The sequence below is a fragment of the Calonectris borealis genome, chromosome 14 (assembly GCF_964195595.1).
Source record: "Calonectris borealis chromosome 14, bCalBor7.hap1.2, whole genome shotgun sequence".
NCBI lineage: Eukaryota > Metazoa > Chordata > Aves > Procellariiformes > Procellariidae > Calonectris > Calonectris borealis.
Window position 1 is genome coordinate 21,791,528 of NC_134325.1, and position 15,658 is coordinate 21,807,185.

The 15,658-nt window shown below is 59.2% G+C and overlaps 1 protein-coding gene across 7 annotated transcripts in view; it reads left to right on the forward strand.

Moving 5' to 3' along the window:
* The window catches only part of CTNND1 (catenin delta 1), a 32,826-nt gene that overhangs the window by 1,618 nt on the left and 15,550 nt on the right, over window positions 1–15,658 (forward strand). For 6 of the 7 annotated variants that reach the window (XM_075163784.1, XM_075163785.1, XM_075163787.1 and 3 more), the window contains exons 2-3: window positions 13,757–13,875; window positions 14,702–15,020. The exons of the other annotated variant lie outside the window; for it this stretch is intronic. In XM_075163784.1, coding sequence (XP_075019885.1) covers window positions 14,826–15,020 — 195 coding nt within the window. In that variant the 5' untranslated portion in view covers window positions 13,757–13,875; window positions 14,702–14,825. The remainder of the gene's footprint in view (window positions 1–13,756; window positions 13,876–14,701; window positions 15,021–15,658) is intronic. 7 annotated transcript variants of the gene reach the window in all.

The following is a 15,658-nucleotide window of genomic DNA, read 5'->3' on the forward strand; positions in this document are numbered from 1 at the left end:
CTGCCTGCAATTCCACCTGATGTCCCCCGTGCGCTGTGTGGATGCTTTTGGACTCAGCTGCCCTGTTCTTGATGTGGAATTGAGAACAGGCTTGTCCTTGGCTTTGCAAGGAGCAGGGGAAGCTCAGCACCTCCAGGACCCAGGCGGAAACCCATAGTCAAGGGTTGCAGCTTGCGTTTGAAGCTTCCATTTCTGTGCCTTGCTCTTCCTTCTCCGAGAAGCTCGGAAGAAGATGCAGTGAGCAGCTGGCTGGTGACTCGCAGACTCCTGTCTCCGATGCCCACAGCACATGTTCCTGTGTGTGACAGATCTGCAGAGCCTGCTGGGGCTCCTGCCAGAGGAGCGGGGCAGTGTCCCTCAGGTCTGTGGGAAGCCGTGTGCTGGGAAGAGCCCAAGCAGGGGAATTGTTAGTCTTCCCCACGGTTACCTTGCCTGCTCCATCCTGCTTCCAGCGCTTTCTTGAGGCAGGTTCTCTTACCTGTCCGTGTTTACTCGTGCACTTTAAAGAAAAAAAAAAGGGCAGTTTTTAAAAAGCTGTTCTCCTTCGCCTTGGCTAAACTTGGCCGGGACTTTGCTGCATGTAAACGACTGTCCTTCGTGATGTGCAGCATTTGCTGGAATCTTGTGCGGAGCCTTCCTGGAAGGGGTGGGAGGATGAAAGTGCTTGCTTAGTGGAGTGTGCTGGGCTTGCCTGGGCTGCCGCGGAGGGGTGAGCCTCCTCCCTTCCGACTTGGAGGTCAGGCCCTGATCGTTGTGGTTGAGGAGCCCTTGAGGCCATCCCTTCCCTAAAGATGGGCTGGGAGTCAGATGAATGGTGAAGCCCAGACCACACAGCTGGCATCTCTGTCCCTGGATTGCCTCTCATCTCTTCCCTCCTCCAGCCTCTGGCATGGAGGTAAGACCTTGGTCCATTGTACCTGTGCTGGGGGTGGCTTTAGAACACCCAGAAAATAATAGCATAGCTTGGACCATGCCTGGAAGGGTGTTGGCTTCTCAAAATAGTTTTCTGGTGTCTGTGACCTTAGGGGAGACTGCTGGTTAAATCTCTTGGTTTCTCTTCCCAACAACCCCTTGTCACTGTCTCTCATTTACTGCTGGCCAGGACAGAGCCCTTTCCTAAGACTGCGGGGGTTCTGTCTCCAGGGAAGTACAGAGCTCTCCTCCTGGCTCTAAAAACCCAGGTCTCTCTAGCTGGTGTTTTTCTCTGTCCCTGCCTCACTGACAGCGAGAAGCAGAACTGTGGAGCTGGTTTGGGTCCATAAAAGGCAACAGGTGTTGCCTGGATGCAGTGGCAAAACCCAAACCTGAAGGGTGATTCAGGCAGCTCCTCCATGTGTGACACAGGGCTTAGCCGGTGGAGGAGCTTGTCCTCTGGCACGGAGTGCAGGAATGCGTCTCTGTGCAAGGCTGTTGGAAAGGGGCTGGATTTACGGGCTCTTGACCAAAGTCCTCAAGTTCCCCAAGGTGGCCACAACCTTCTCTTTGCTTCTCACCATCTGAAGAGGCTGTTTGGGGGAGAAACTGTTTCTTAGAGCCAGTTCTTGTACTAGAAACTCTCAGCAGCAGGCCAGTGAGTCTGTCTGGCTCCTGCCTGTCTTGTGCTTATTGCTAATCTGCCTTCCTTCCCACCCAGCAAGGCTGCTAGTGTTGCGTTGCCTGCTGCCGCCGCCGCTGGTTCAGCACGGCCTGCCTGTCCCTGTGCTTGCCCTGTCCAGTGACTGCTGCACACAGGGGCTGACCTGTGGATTAATTTGGTCTGTCATGTTCCTGTGTGACCTTGGCCTGTTGAGTGGGCTTTGGGGTGGCAGTGGGTGCCATGTGATTGTCCTGCAGCACTGCTCCCTGTCCCCGTTTCCGCTATGAACTGCTTCCTCGTTGTGGCCCATATGAGGACCGCATGGCATGGGGGGGTGAGATGAGGTGGCTGCTGGGTGTGGGGGCAAACTGGTGACTAAGGAGCACAAGCTGCCAGGCGTGGTGCCAGGATGGGTGAACCCTTAACCAGGGTGCCTGTCACCTCTGCTTTCATCTGCTTTTTCCAGCCCAGAGCAGTGAGCAGCTGTAGGTCGGAGGTTGGCAGTGGAATGCCCAGTGTGCACAGGCCTTGGACTGCAGTGGTAATGAAGAGTCCCAGCTGCCCTGCAGGCAGCCTCCACGCCAGCTTCCTCTGCCTTCAGGGAGATGAGCTTCCCTGCGAGGGGGGCAGTGACAGAGGAGCAGTGGATGCCCAGGAGCTTGTCCCCTAACCTTGTGCTGCAGGTCCACGGTGACTTTGCGCTGCAGAGCTCTTACCCACTGCAAAAATGCTTGTGCCAGCGTGGGCCTGGGGACCTGATCTGGGCTGAGCACTTCCCCCATAAGTTTAATTTTAACAGTTCATTGCCCAGGTGTTTGTGCTGATGGGAGTGTAGAATTTCTTTTGTGAAACCACAGCCCTGGCCTTTTGGTGCGGCACAAGGTGGGGGTGGCTCTGAGTCTATAGGGGTGCTGCTAGGATGTTGGTAGGTGTACAGGCATCCTGGCTGGCTGCAATGCTTAGCAAAACAGTCTTGGTGGGGTCCTTGTCCAGGCCAGGAGTGACTGGCTTTCCAGCATAAGCAGGGAAGGGTCTGGGCAAGTCGGGGTAGGTGGGAACAACCCTTCTATAGCTTGGCTGGGGTGGTGGTGCAGTCCTGGAAGTGCTTTTTAAACATCTGGAGCTCCAGGGTTGGTACAAGTGCATCCCTTTCTGGACCGGCCCTGGGTGGGCTGGTTTTGATGGCAGCAGTGTGCTAGATTCACGCGTGCGAGGGCAGGAGCTGTTATTGTGCCTCCATCCCAGCCCCGACTGCTCCTATTCCTCTGGGCGTTGGCCCCAATTATAGCAAATGCTGCTCAAAGTTCACCGGCTTCCTGCTGCTGGCCCATCATGGGCGTGAGGAACCTGGAAGCGGTGTGATCCTTACCTGCCTCTGCCGCTTCCTTGAGAGCTGGCAGCGCGGAGGAGGGCTGCCTGTGCCATAGGGGGGTGGAAAGCAGCCGGGACGTGGGGGGAGCAGGCAGCGAGAGGAGTTGCTCTCCCCTCTCCCCTCATGAGGCTTTTGCAACTGTGGAAGCACCTCCTGGGTAGGAGAGTGATTACCTGGGGTGAGGGGGATGGGCTCCATCCCAGGAGCAAGGTGGCCCAGTGTCGGAGTTGGATAGCCTCCGAGTAGATGAATGGAGAACCAATTCCCACCCTGGCCAGGAGGAGGAAGGCATCTCATGGTCCTCAGCTGATGCGTTTTCCTCTCGCCCTTGTCTCGCGTGGCACTTGGGCTGGTCTTTTCTGAGAAGAGCTCCCAGATCTCTCAGCCACTTCCCCACTGGTGCTCCCAGCTCCTCTCCTGGCCCAGTAGGAAAGGGGAGATGGCGGTACTGGGCAGCTTGCACGCGTGGGTAGCTGCGATGGGTGGGAGGGGGTGTGTCGAACTGCAAAGACTAGTTTTTCCGACCTGGAAGGGTGGGTCACTGGTCCTGTTTGCATGCTGCTGGCAGGCCCCTTGCCCAGTGGAGTAACGCATTGTTGCGAGCATGTTGCTGCACGCAGCGCTGCTTGCCATGCCTGGCTGCGGGCAGGCTGCCTCGCGCCAGGGGGAGAGAGATGTCATCCCTCCTTGTGCTAACCAGGGTCTGACGGGGGAGGAGGGGGACAGCCTGGGGGTGCTTCTGGGAGAAATCCTCTCTGATGTGGGAGGCCGCCTGCTCCAGGCTGGCTTTGTAGCCCTCCTTCCTCTCTGCTTCTCTCTTTTTACCTGCTTTTACCTGCAGGAGGGAGCTCCCAGGGCCCTGCAGCTCCCCTCCAGAACACACTGGTGTGGCAAATGGGGAAATCTGCTCTCCCTTGATCTCTGCCCAGTGTCTGTCTCCAGCAGCGGGCTTGGGTGGAAAACCACTTCCCTTCTGTATTCTCCTTCCTTCGGTAGCGAGAGGAGTCACCCTAGGCAGAGCAGGTGGAGGGGCCTGGGGAGCAAAGCTGTGGCAGCAGACTTATGCCATGATGGGAGCTTGTGGCTCGGCTTCCCAGGGATGTCCCTGTCCTGCCTTGGGAACACCACAAAGTGTCAGGTGGCCCTGTTTGTGTGTGCCCATTGACCGGTGGAGTTGTGCAGACGAGGTGTGTGAGGGGAGGCTGGAGAGCGGCAGTGCACGCTTGCTTGCGATGTTAGTGAGCAGATGTTGTGCTGGAGTTATGGTGTTAGTACCTCCTCAGCTCCGCGGATAAGCCCATCTCTAGGGTGTGGTGGGCACAGCCATGTCCTTGTGGGGTTGGAAAACAGCATCTTCCACCCTCTGCGTGTAGGATACTCCCAGCCCTGGGCAGGAATGTGATACCACCATGGATGAGGAGCCCTTGTATGTGTTCCTTGGAGGCAGGACACTTCCAGGAAGCTGGCCGGGCGTCTGGTCTCCTGGGTGGACCATGCCGATGTCCTGGCTGGTGCAGCTGGCCGAGGCTGGGCTGGTGGTGGTGCCCGTGCCTGGTGTTTGCGGCCTGGTTCCAGGGCGTCTGCATGCGGGCCGGGGGCAGCGGGGAGTGGCCCTTGGCAGGACGTTGTGTTTAGAAGCTTACGGGAAAGGGAAGTCACGATGTCATCTCCCGTCTGACCAGGAAATGCAGGCTTCCTTCCCTTCGGCTCGCGCAGGAGCCTGGGAAGCCACTTCTCAGCGAGCGGGTGGGGGAGCAGTAGCCAGATGTGGCACCAGCAAACAATTTGGGCAGGGGGCTGGGGTAGTATGAAGTCTCTGAGCATGGCCTGGCTTGCTGCCTTGTTTGTCCCTTGCTGCTGTGTATAAGCACTGGCTCATGCCAGCCGGTGTGTGCCCCTTGCCTGACCATGGGCCCTAAGGGGACTTGGAGCACTGTTGGGGACTTGCCGTTACCCTGCCACAGCCCATTGGCAGGGCAGCAGCCCCCTTTCCCACCCCCAGCTGTGATTCAGTCCCTGGCTCTTGCCTGATGCTTTTCTGGTGGCTTTCCTTCACCCATTCATTACTTCTCTTGGCAGGGCCCTCGAACTTGTCTCGGAGTGCAGACGCACGCATGCAATTAGAGAGCGGGGCACCTGATGAGGTCATGCCGAATGGAGCTGGGGTTTTCAGCCCGGCCCCTGGGTGATTCGTGCTGTGACTCAGCCTGCCAGCCGCCCTACCTGCTCTGGGAGTTTGGGCTGGCCGGGGTGAGGGGAGGGCAGGGGGGTCCCACTTCTCCTGGGCGGCTCCCTCGGGCTGCCCCTGCAAGGGCAGCTTAGCTTAATCACGGCAATTCCCTCCTTGCCGCTCCCGCACCGAACATTACTTCACCGCCTGCCTGTTTGCTCAGCCTGGGGAGGGGAGAGGTGTGTGGCTTGTCTGGCAGAGGGAAGGGCGCCCTGTCCGCTCTGCGGTGCCCTGGTCTCCCCTGGGCAGGGGGGGCAGGGAGACCCTGCATGGGGTTGCTGGGATGGGTGGGGGCCCCTGGGCTCCTGCCTTTCTCCATATTCCTGGTCGTGGTTCCTTGGTGACGTGAATGCTCTTTGCAGGGAAGGCGGATAACGCAGGCTGGCCTCTTGGGCTGGGTGCTCTCTGGATGAGCCCGGTGGTGTGGTTCCTGCTATGCTTTCAGTCCCCTGTGCCTTTGTGACTGGTCAGAGCAGAGTAACTGGGGCTGAGTAGTCGGGGCCGAGCCCGGGGGCCCAGCCTGGCTGCAGGTGTCGGGGCAGGAAATGATCTCAAGTGGCTTCCCTGGGAAGAGGGATGCGGGGCTGTGGCGAGGGCTCTGCGATGGGGAAGGGGGCCCAAATCCACGTGTCCGGGTGCTGAGCTGGCACCGAGTTATCTTCCGCTCTACATCCCAGGTTCTGCTGGCAGGGGCTGTTCGGGGCAGCAGCTAGCTGTGGGTGCTTGTGCCCAATGGAGTGACGCTTCCCTTAATCCTACTGGGAGTGCTGGCTACCGGGCTGTGGCCTCCCTGCTTGGGGGCAGCCTGCAGCAGATGTGAGCCCTTGAGGAGCTAAATCTGCCCCTGGGACGGGGTGCCAGAGCAGCTTCACCCCATCTGCCATGCCCTCATCCCTCCAGTCAGGCTCGGGGGGAGGCAGCTCCCGTGGTGCTGCAGCCTCAGATTTAATTGAGGGGGACTTTGCTCCCTGGGCCCTGCTAGCACAGCCCTTATCTCTGCAGAGCCGGGCTGGTGTTTGTTTTCGCTGCAGGAGAGAGAGGCAGCTGAATGGGAAAGTTCAGCCCGGCAGTGGGTGGGGGGAGAGACGGGGTGAAGGGCAGGGACGCTGGCGTGGTGGAGCCTGGAGGCCAGCGCTAACCTTCAGCACACCAGGGGCCCAGCTGAGCCCTGCAGGCATGGGGACATCTCCTGTCCCCCACCGAGGTGGCTGCCGTTCCTTGGGCACAGCGAGGAGCTGGGGAGCTGCCCTGTGATCCCACCGGCTCACCTGCCACTCCTCAGGCTGGGGTAGCAGAGCTGGGGAGCTGCTCCCTTCCCCCCCACGGGGCCTGGGAGCCGCCTGGGTGAAGCAGGAGCCTGCTGGCCGCCGGAGCGTGGCCTGCCCCGGGAATGCTCTGGCCCTGTTCCCAGAATCCGGCGCTGGGTGTTTGTTTGCTGCTGCGCCCCTGAGGTCTGGTGCTACTGTGACAGGAAGCGGGAACGCCGGGGGGAGGGAGGCCGGCCGGCTGGGGATGTGCCTGTGAAATCCCTTTGTCCCTGCTGAGCGCTCAGCTGCAAATTCCCACAGAGAAGAGAGAGCTGCCTTTGTGCTGCTGAAGGGCTCCCAACATGTGAATCTCCTGGGCCCCGGGGGCTGGTGGTGCAAACCATGGGGCTGGTGCCTACTTGGTGCTGAGGGGTGGCAGGGACCCCGCCTTGTTGCTGTCCCCGGGGGAGGGGGGGCCCATGCAGTGGTACCCAGCGGGAGTGGGGTTGTTGGGGCGTCCTAGGTTGGCTGGATGCAGTGGAGTGTTGCTGCCAGGAAGGCTCTGGCCCCGTGGTCGTCCCACTCGGGGATTGCGGGTGGACGGTATCAGCCTGGAGCCCGGCGGCTTGGCTGCCTTCCTGCTGGGAGGGACGCTTGTCCTCTCCTCTGCAAGAGCGCTGAGGGAAGCTCGGTCTTCCTTCCACTCGCCGTGGTGCCGGCTGTTCCCTTGACCGGTGTGGAGGGTCGGCAGCTCTCCCGGCCTGCCTGGAGGTCTCACTCCAGCCCAGCCAGGAGGGAAGGAGCTCCTCCCATGCCGTATCCTGGCTGTGCTCAGGAGAGGGGTGAGCAGCCTGCCTTGCGTGCCCGGGAGGACAGCTGCCTCGCAGCCAGATTGCTGGCATACCAGCAGCAGAAGCCTTGCTCTCTGTGGCCGACCCCATACAGCTCCTTTCTCTCTCTGGCCCCGCTCGGCTGCCTCTCCCTCTTCATCCCGCTGGGGTGGCGAAAGGCACCGATCTGGTGACCTCAGCTGGGCCAGGGACAGATCTCTTCCCCAGGGGATCGCCCACCGTGTTTCACGACCCCCAGCTGTGTCCAGACCTATCCTTCGGACCTGATTCTTGGGCCCCCTGCCCTTGCTGGGGGGCGAATGACACACAGCCTGCTTCCTCCCCTGCAGTTGGCAGCGTGGCCCCACCCTGTCCCTTATCTCTCCCTCCTTATCATCCTCTGCTGGCCCGCTCCCTTATAAGGCCTGGTACCGCGTCCCTGCTTGCATCTCCACAGGTAACTCCCCTCTCTGAAGGGAGGCTTTCCCAACGGAGCTACGTGGCCTTCGCCTTCGTCCCTGGTGCTGGGGCGGCAGGCGAGGTAGACCAGGTGGCGATCCCGCTGCTGGTCCAACCAGTTGGGCACGACGGGCGGAGGCGAGCGGCTCCCTTCCCGCTGCCACCCGAGGTGGTGGCTCATCCGCCCGGCTCTTGCTGGGGCCGGGCGCCTTGAGCACGGCTCCCCCCGAGAAGGGTGGGGCTGGGCCGGGGCAGGTAGGCGCCCAGGGTGGTGTCTGACCCGCCTGCGGGAGCAGCCCTTTCCAGCCCGGGGAGGGCCAGCAGGCCGCCCACCAGCCTGTCCAAAGTCCGTTGTGCCTGCGCTCTCTAACCTGCCTCTGGGGAGAGCCCTTCCTGGTGGAGCCAAGAAGGCAGCTGAAGCACTCGGCGGGAGATGAGAGAGCCTCTCCCCTAGAGTGGGGTCTGGCAGGGCTTGGGCAGAGCGGGCTGGGGAGTGTGAGCAAGGTGGCTTGCACAACCTGGAAGCAAGGATGCATCTGCCCAGGCAGGCGGGTTCCCTCCCTGGTGTGCTGGTCTGTGGTGGGAGCTGGCAGCACGGGGTGTGGGCACGTTTCCCGCCTCTGGGGTGATGGGAGAGAAACAGCCATGGCCAAAACTCTCCATTACCCACACAGAGATGTGGGAGCTGTTGCCCACCATCAACTGTCCTGCTTCCCCTGTGGCCTGAGGGCTGTTGTGCTCTCCTGAACTGAACACAGAAGCAGACAAGATGGGGATGAGCTTGGGCCCATGGGCTCTTTGCCCGATACCCTGCTGGCTTGCTGCGCCTTGGATAGCGTTAGTGCTTGCTGCCTCAGGCAGCCTGGAGTGAGCCTGGACCCTGCGCTCAGGGGAGTGGAAAGATGCCAAAGATGATGGCTCATTTATTTTTTAGCTAATTGAGACTGACCAGAAGCCTGTGGTGAATTAGCCAGGCTGTGAACCTGTGGAGAGCAAGCAAGTGTAATGCACTGCAAGTGTAATGCATTGCAAGCGCTCGGACAATTGCAGGCTTGAATTATTGATGGGGTTTCTGTTTTTGCTAAGTGCATCAGGACAGGCAACTGCAACCAGGAGAATTTGTTGCTTCCTCTCTCTCTCGAGGACGGGGGGGGAGGGTCTGGTGCTGAGACCTGTTGATGTTTGTTTTCGAAGGGTGGGCAGCCCTAAGAGTCCCTCAAATTGATAGGGCAAGGTGAATTGTTTGAGCGATGTTGCCATTTTTCTTGTCTAGTTGGTGCTGGGGACTGTGTTGGAGCAGGAGCAAGTTCCTTGGGCAGTGCATCCCTTCTTGTCAGCCTGGTGAGTGGGTCTGGCCTGGGAGCCCGGAGCTCCTGGTGTCCCTGCAGGGGCTCAGCCTGGGTAATGGGCTGGGTCCCTCCTGGCTCTAATCATGGTTGGAGGCGACGAGCCAGAGGAGAAGGGCTAATTTGCTCATGCCTCACAGCAACAGGGGGGCTGGGAGGGGTGTCCGACCATGGTGACAAACCTTGCTGTGTGCTTAACAGGTGCCTGGGGGGACACAAGCAAGCAGTAATGCTGCGGGGAGGGTTGGGACTTGGCAGTCAGAGCCTATGTGACTTGGTCCCCCCTCCCTGGTGGCAGAGGGCTGTTGGGAGTGAGCACCTGGTGTGTCTCCTAACAGGGAGGTGGGGCAGGGCTGATGTGGCTTTGTAGGTTCTTGGCTTGAACTTTGCCCAAAATCCTCCATGCTGAGAGATTGGCCTTAGCTCCAGGGATCCCAGGACCACGGGGTGATAGCTCTCTGGGGACTCGGGGTGCAGAGCAGGGCTGCAGCAGGTCCTTGGAAAGACCCAAGCAGAGGGCTGTGTGCTGGAGATCCCCTGCGCTGCAGCGGGCACTGCCTATTAAGCCCTCTGCCTGTGTCTTACCTGCCAGATCTTGTCCCTTCTCCCTGGCCTGTGGTGTACAATTCCCCATCTGGCAGCTCGGTCTGGGCCCCAGGATTAATCTTTCCATGGCTGACAGGGAAGCACTTGTGGTGGGGAGCCTTCGAGGCTTGAACTCCATCCTCCGGCAGAGGAGGGTGCAGGTGAACTCTAGGTGGGTATGGCTGTGGTTTGGCCCTGGAAATTATTTTTCCAGGCAAAGGATTTGTTCTGGGGGAGGGCAATCCCCCCGAGAAGCAGGGGTGAGGGGTTTTGGAAAAATGTGCCATGTCAAAGCTGCCCCCAGGGGAAGAGCTCTGGAGGGGTTGGTCAGCTTTAGAATGTCTTTCTGGCTACTACCAATCCTTTTGTCCAACCAGGAAGATTACGACAGGTACCTGTGGAGAGAAGTTCTGTGCATGCAAATCGGCTCGGGGCTGCCTCCCTGCCAGCAAGGGGGCTCTTGTGCGTTGGACATCTTTCTGGTGGACCTGCTCTGGCTTCAGGACCTCTGGGCACAGCACAGGGTTGTGCTGGTGCCAGGAAGTTGGGAGATGAGATAAGGCCAGAGCGATTTGGATGTAAAGCTTTCTGGGTAGCTGTGTTGGTCCCTGGGGTCCCCTCTTGCTGATAGCCGTGGGGGAAGTGCTCTGGTGCTGCTTCTGCCCTGGGGCAGAAGCTGCTCTGGGGTGTGTTTTGTCTTTAGGCTTTTTGTTTTGCCCTGAACCGAGCCAGCTGAAATATTTTGGGCTTGCTGGGGTTTTTAAGTAACGGGTGTGTCAGCAAGTGCCTCTCTCATGATGAAAAGGCTTTCATGCAGCCATCCTCAAAGATGGTCAGGGTCTGGCTTTGGAAAAATGCTCTGTAGTTGTATCTTCAGAGGCTGGGGAGGAGGAGGGGGGAACGGGCGCAAAGCGATCTCTGGAATTTCACCCTTGCGGGATCTGGCGTACTTGGCTTCTAGCTGTCACAAGCAGCTTGCTGACTGGCATGATCAGGCTGAGTAGCTGAGGCTCTCCTCTTCCCTCCTGTCCCTGTCTTGCTTTGAAGATGACCAGTGCCCCGAGCTGGTGTTGGGAGGCGGCGAGGGGCTGTGCTGTGCCCAGGAAGCCCCTGTTGCTGGTGTGCGAGCCACTGTGGGAGAGATTTGCTGTAGATTCTCCACAGCTGGGAGGGCATAAGGCTGAGTGGCTGTTTGGGATTTGTGTGTTAGCCAGCTGTAAGGGAACGGCTGTGCTCCAGCCTGGGATGGCGCTGGTGTGTGTCTGCAGTGAGAGCTGGGGACAGTGCTTGCTAACCTCTCTGGACCTGGCACTGCCTCTCAATAGTTGTGTCTTTAATCCTAGATCGATGAAGATTAGATGGCTGGAACAAGACCAGTGGTGGTGGTGTGTACTGATGGCGGAGGCCTCAGGAGGAGAGCTGGGAGAGCCCCCTTAGGGAGCAGGTACCCTGTTCTGCTGGCACCTCTTGACCATGATGGAGCCGTACCCACTGTTCAGGGCAGGAGTGACAACCATGCATGCAGGGCAGCCTCCAGACACTCAAAGCGTCGCTATCCCATTGCTTAACATGGTCTGATCCTGTGGAGAGACCCTGAGGTGGCTGCTCTTGGGCATCAACTGGTTGGTGTTGGTGGGTCTGCAGAGCCATGGACTCCATCCAACCTGGTACCACAGCCCAGACCCTCCTCTGGCTGCCTGCCATGTGACAGGCTCCCTGAAAGCCCCCCGGCTGCCTCCTCGCCCTGAGGCTTTCTGCTCTGACCTGGTGGCCCAAAGGGGAAGGGAGGCCTGTGCGTGGTCCGCACCTCTTCCTGCCTAGGCTGGAGGGGCATTCGTGAGTGCAAGGGGACAAGGAGAGCTGGCGGGCGAGGGACCTGTCCTGTTCCTTACCCCTGCTGTTGTTTACTCCCTGTGGAAGGGACGGGAAGGAAACAGCCTCACAGCTGCTCTGGCCCCTTATCTGGGGCCCTTACCGGCCCTGCAAATTTCATTGTTAGCTTCCACATTCTCCAGGCTGTGTTCCCAGGAGACATACAGAGGTGGGGACCTGGGGCTGGGGAGGTGTTGCTGGCTGCGCGGGGCCTGCCTGGCAGCCACGCAGGCTGGAGGAATCTGCTGGGGTTGCTGTCTCTCCTCTACATGCCTTCCCGCAGAGGCAAACCCTGCTGGTCTGCGCTCGCTGCTCAGTACTGAGGCTGCTTGCAAGCAAGCAAACCCGTTCACAAGAGCAGCTTGTGAACTGCTAAATCAGCTAAATCTCTCCTTGAAGCCAGCATGCTGGCTCCATCCTCATGCACCCCAAAAATCCCTTCTGCATAGAGATGGTTGAGGGCAGGCTGGGGAGCTGTTCCATAGCCGCACGGCTACTATGGGCAAGGTCATGTTGTGGAGGATCCCTTCTCTGTAGGGGGGTGTTCCTCTCTTTAAAAGGGCTTGGTGAAATACTGCTCTGGAAATGAATCGCAACAAGCTACTGGGGCTTCTGGCTGGGGTTTTGGATGTTCCAGTTGTGTAGGGTGTCTGGGTGATAGGACCATCCCCTGACCTGCTGGAGAAGTCTGGGATGTGGCAAGGAGATGCTCCCCCGTTGGGGAGAGGGACTGGGTCAGTGGTCCAGGCTGCCTTTCCCCAGTACCTGGCTGGCTGTAGCAGCCTCCCTGCAGTAGGGCTCCTGGGGCTGGGCCCTGCAGACCTGCTCCGTGTCTGTGTGGATTGACAGTAACCTTCAGTGAGTCCCAGAAGGTGGAGGATCTCTGTGTCGCTGCTTGAAGTGGGTGAATGGCCACCAAAGATGGGGGAGTGTTTGAGTCAAGGGTGAGAGTCGGGATGTGTCAGCGCTGTTCTGGGAGGCCCCAAGCCTCTCCTTCAGAGGATCTCTGTTGCAAATCTGTGGGGCAGGTGAGACCTCGGAGCAGCAAGGGTCAGAACTGTCTCTGCATTTCCATACAAGGCTTGGGGAGTCAATCTGTTGAAAAAACCCTTAGGGCATAGCTGTTGCAAGGTGGGAGGAGTGGAAAGCTGCGTGCATGAGCCAGGAGTCATGTCTGGGAGCCTCCGAAAGCCTGCTTGGGCTCCTGAGCCAAGAGTGGTGGGCCGTGTTCCTCCCGGGGTGCGGACTGGCCAGCGAGTATCTCAGCCCACGTTGGGCTGGGGCTGGGAGCTGAAGCGGTCTGGAGCGGGTGTGCGTGTGCCATGGCTTGCCATCTCTTGCTGGGCACTACATGGGCATGAGTAGAAGAACTGGATTTTTTTTATTGACGAAGGCAGATTACAGGTTGGTGGCGACCAGATGTTCAAATGCACTGCAGGTGGCCTCCAAAGCACTTGGAAAAAATCCACCCTGCTTCGCTGGACTCAGTTGTGGTGGTGCCACGGTGTCTGATAAGCTCCAGGGCTGCCTGTGTCCGAGGGAAGCTTTGGGGGGCCAGAGCCATAGGGAGGAGGGCACTTGTTGGGAGTGGGGGAGGCGTGTCAGGAAGGGTTTCATCTGGATACATTTGAGATAGTGTGGGAAATGAATAAAAAACCCCAAAAAGCCCTGCTCTGAGCCCCTCTGAACCAGCATCTGCTGCAGGCTGGGAATGGAGCGGCAGGGCTGCCAGGGAGCATGGGGCTGTGCAGGTGGATGTGACAGGGCTCTGCGGAGGGGCCTGTGCTCTTGGTCCCAGGTCACCTTTACAGCCACACCGGGGCACTGGGGGAGTGGGCAGAGCTGATGCTGGAGACCGTGGGAAAGCAGCTTCTCTGACGGCTGCCTGGCTTGAACGAGTCCCCACATGCCTTCCATGACTGCACGGGTTTGGGAAAACCTCTGGCGGGCTTGCTGGAACTCGGCTGGGCTGCGCGGGGGGCGGAGGGCTGAGCCCTTGCCCCTCCTCTCCGCCTCTGCTGTCCCTCCGTTGGTGGGGAACAGTCGGAGATGCTGGGGGGCTGCTGTGGGAACAGTGACACGTTTGCCACCCCACCGGCCCTCTGCAGACACTGTTCCATCCCTCAGAGAAGTGGGGGTGGGAGAGAGGAGCCTGTTTCCCCAGTCTGTTGCCTGTCCTACCTTCTGTTTTGAGTTCACTTATGTGATTTTTTGACCTCTTCTCCTGCTGTCCCTGCAGCTCTCTTCCCTCCTGCTTCCTCACTGTGGTGGCTGGGCTATTTCTCCCATGACTCTCTGCGTCTAGACGTGGCTGTCCCGTGCCTTTGCCAATCAAACCCGAACTTCCTCCTCTAACAGGTCTGTATGGAAGAATATTGCCTTTCTCTATCAAAATATGTTGATTGTGGTGTGCTCGTTCACTGTTCTCCTTTGGGAGGGGATGTTGGAAGGGTCCAAGCCAATGCCTGTCCCTAGATCTGTGGACTGAGGACCTCCTGGGGTGGCTGCAGCCTTGAATGCTCTGGTGAGAACCTGGAGGGTGGTGAGTTTTGGCAGCAAAGGGCCTCATGGGGTCCCCTTTCAGGGAATCCCGTCCCACTTCATTCCCTTTCCTGGGTAGGAAGAAGCTATGGAGCTGGGGCTGTCTCCCCACCTCTTACCACACTGGGGAGGAGGGAGCAGATGAGTGACACAGCGCTCTCCCTCAGCCCTTCCCTGGAGGAAATAATGGGATGTGGGTCACTTCTCCTTCTGCAGGAGCGTCCCTGTTCTGTTCTGTCCCAGGGATATGCCCTCCCCTCCTGCCACTGACTGCAGGCAGCTTTTCCTTGTAGGGAAAGTTTTCCTGCAGCCTCGGGAGGGCCCTTGTGGGAAGAGGGAACCTCCTCAGCACACAGCAGCTCCTCTGAACCTGGCTCAACCTCAACTGTTTGGTGTGATGGGGGAGGACCTTCTGCCCCCAAAGTGCCGCTTCTCCAAGCTTAAATGCTGGGGCGAGGAGCACCTGAGTCGTGCCTGGGGCTGTGCTGCTCTGAGACCCTCTTGCTAGCTCTCTGGTGGTGGGTGGGAAGGAGTGTTATGCCATAAGATATTTTTTTTTTCTTGTTCTGAGGATCTGTCTTAACGAAATCAGTTTCTTCTGACCGCTCTTCTCTCCTCCTTTCCTCCCCCAAATCGCGTGCAGTGAAGAAGGGGCTCCTGCCCTTCTGGGTCACCTTTCTTCCCCTCACCTTGACACCAAGCCGCCTCAGCTTGTGCCTCCCTGTGCCCTCTGCCCCTGCCCTGCCCGTCCTGGGCACCCATCACCCATGGACGACTCAGAAGTGGAGTCGACCGCCAGCATCCTTGCCTCTGTCAAGGAGCAGGAGGCACAGTTCGAGAAGCTGACCCGGGCGCTTGAGGAGGAACGGCGCCATGTCTCAGCCCAACTGGAACGAGTCCGGGTCTCCCCACAGGACGCCGGCCCGGGCTTGGCCAACGGCACACTCACCCGGCGGCACCAGGTAAAAAACCCCCTCAGCAGAGGCGGGTGCGGAGGCTCCCGGAGCCCCCGTCCATGTCAGTCCTGCCTTGTGGGGGCAGCCCCGGGCCCGGCTCCTTTGCTTTGACCCTCCTTGGGTATGTGAGGTGGAGGAGGGCTAGGCTGGTCTTGTAACACTGATGGTGCTGTTTGTGCGCTGGGGCTGAAGGTGATCTGGGGATGTGTAAACCTACCTTGGCAGCCAGAGTCTTCTGTGGAGAAGGAGCCAGCCTGGAGGGTCTTGCTACCAGGTCAGCTCTGGTTTGGTTTTGTGAAGGTTGGAGGCTGTCTGTGTTCAGTACCTGGGCATCTTTGCTCCCCATCCCACTCAGCTTCTTGGAAGGTGGCTGAAATGCAGGGGTTGGTGTATAGCTGTGGGGGAGTGTGTGTGTCTCCCTCTTGTGTGACGATGGGCAAGTCCCTGGAGTCTTAATCTATCCTCCAAACAGCCAAACCAGGGCTGGGAGAGATCTCTTTTCTCTGCAGGGCTGGAAGTGTGGTTTCATCTGCCTTGGCTTGAGGTCTCTTTCCTGTTCTCACTTTCCTGGCCTCTGTTTTGGGGAGGGGTGCTTGGAGGGCTGGTGTGTGGTGGTGTGCCTTTCCGGCAGGTGGAAAGGCAGG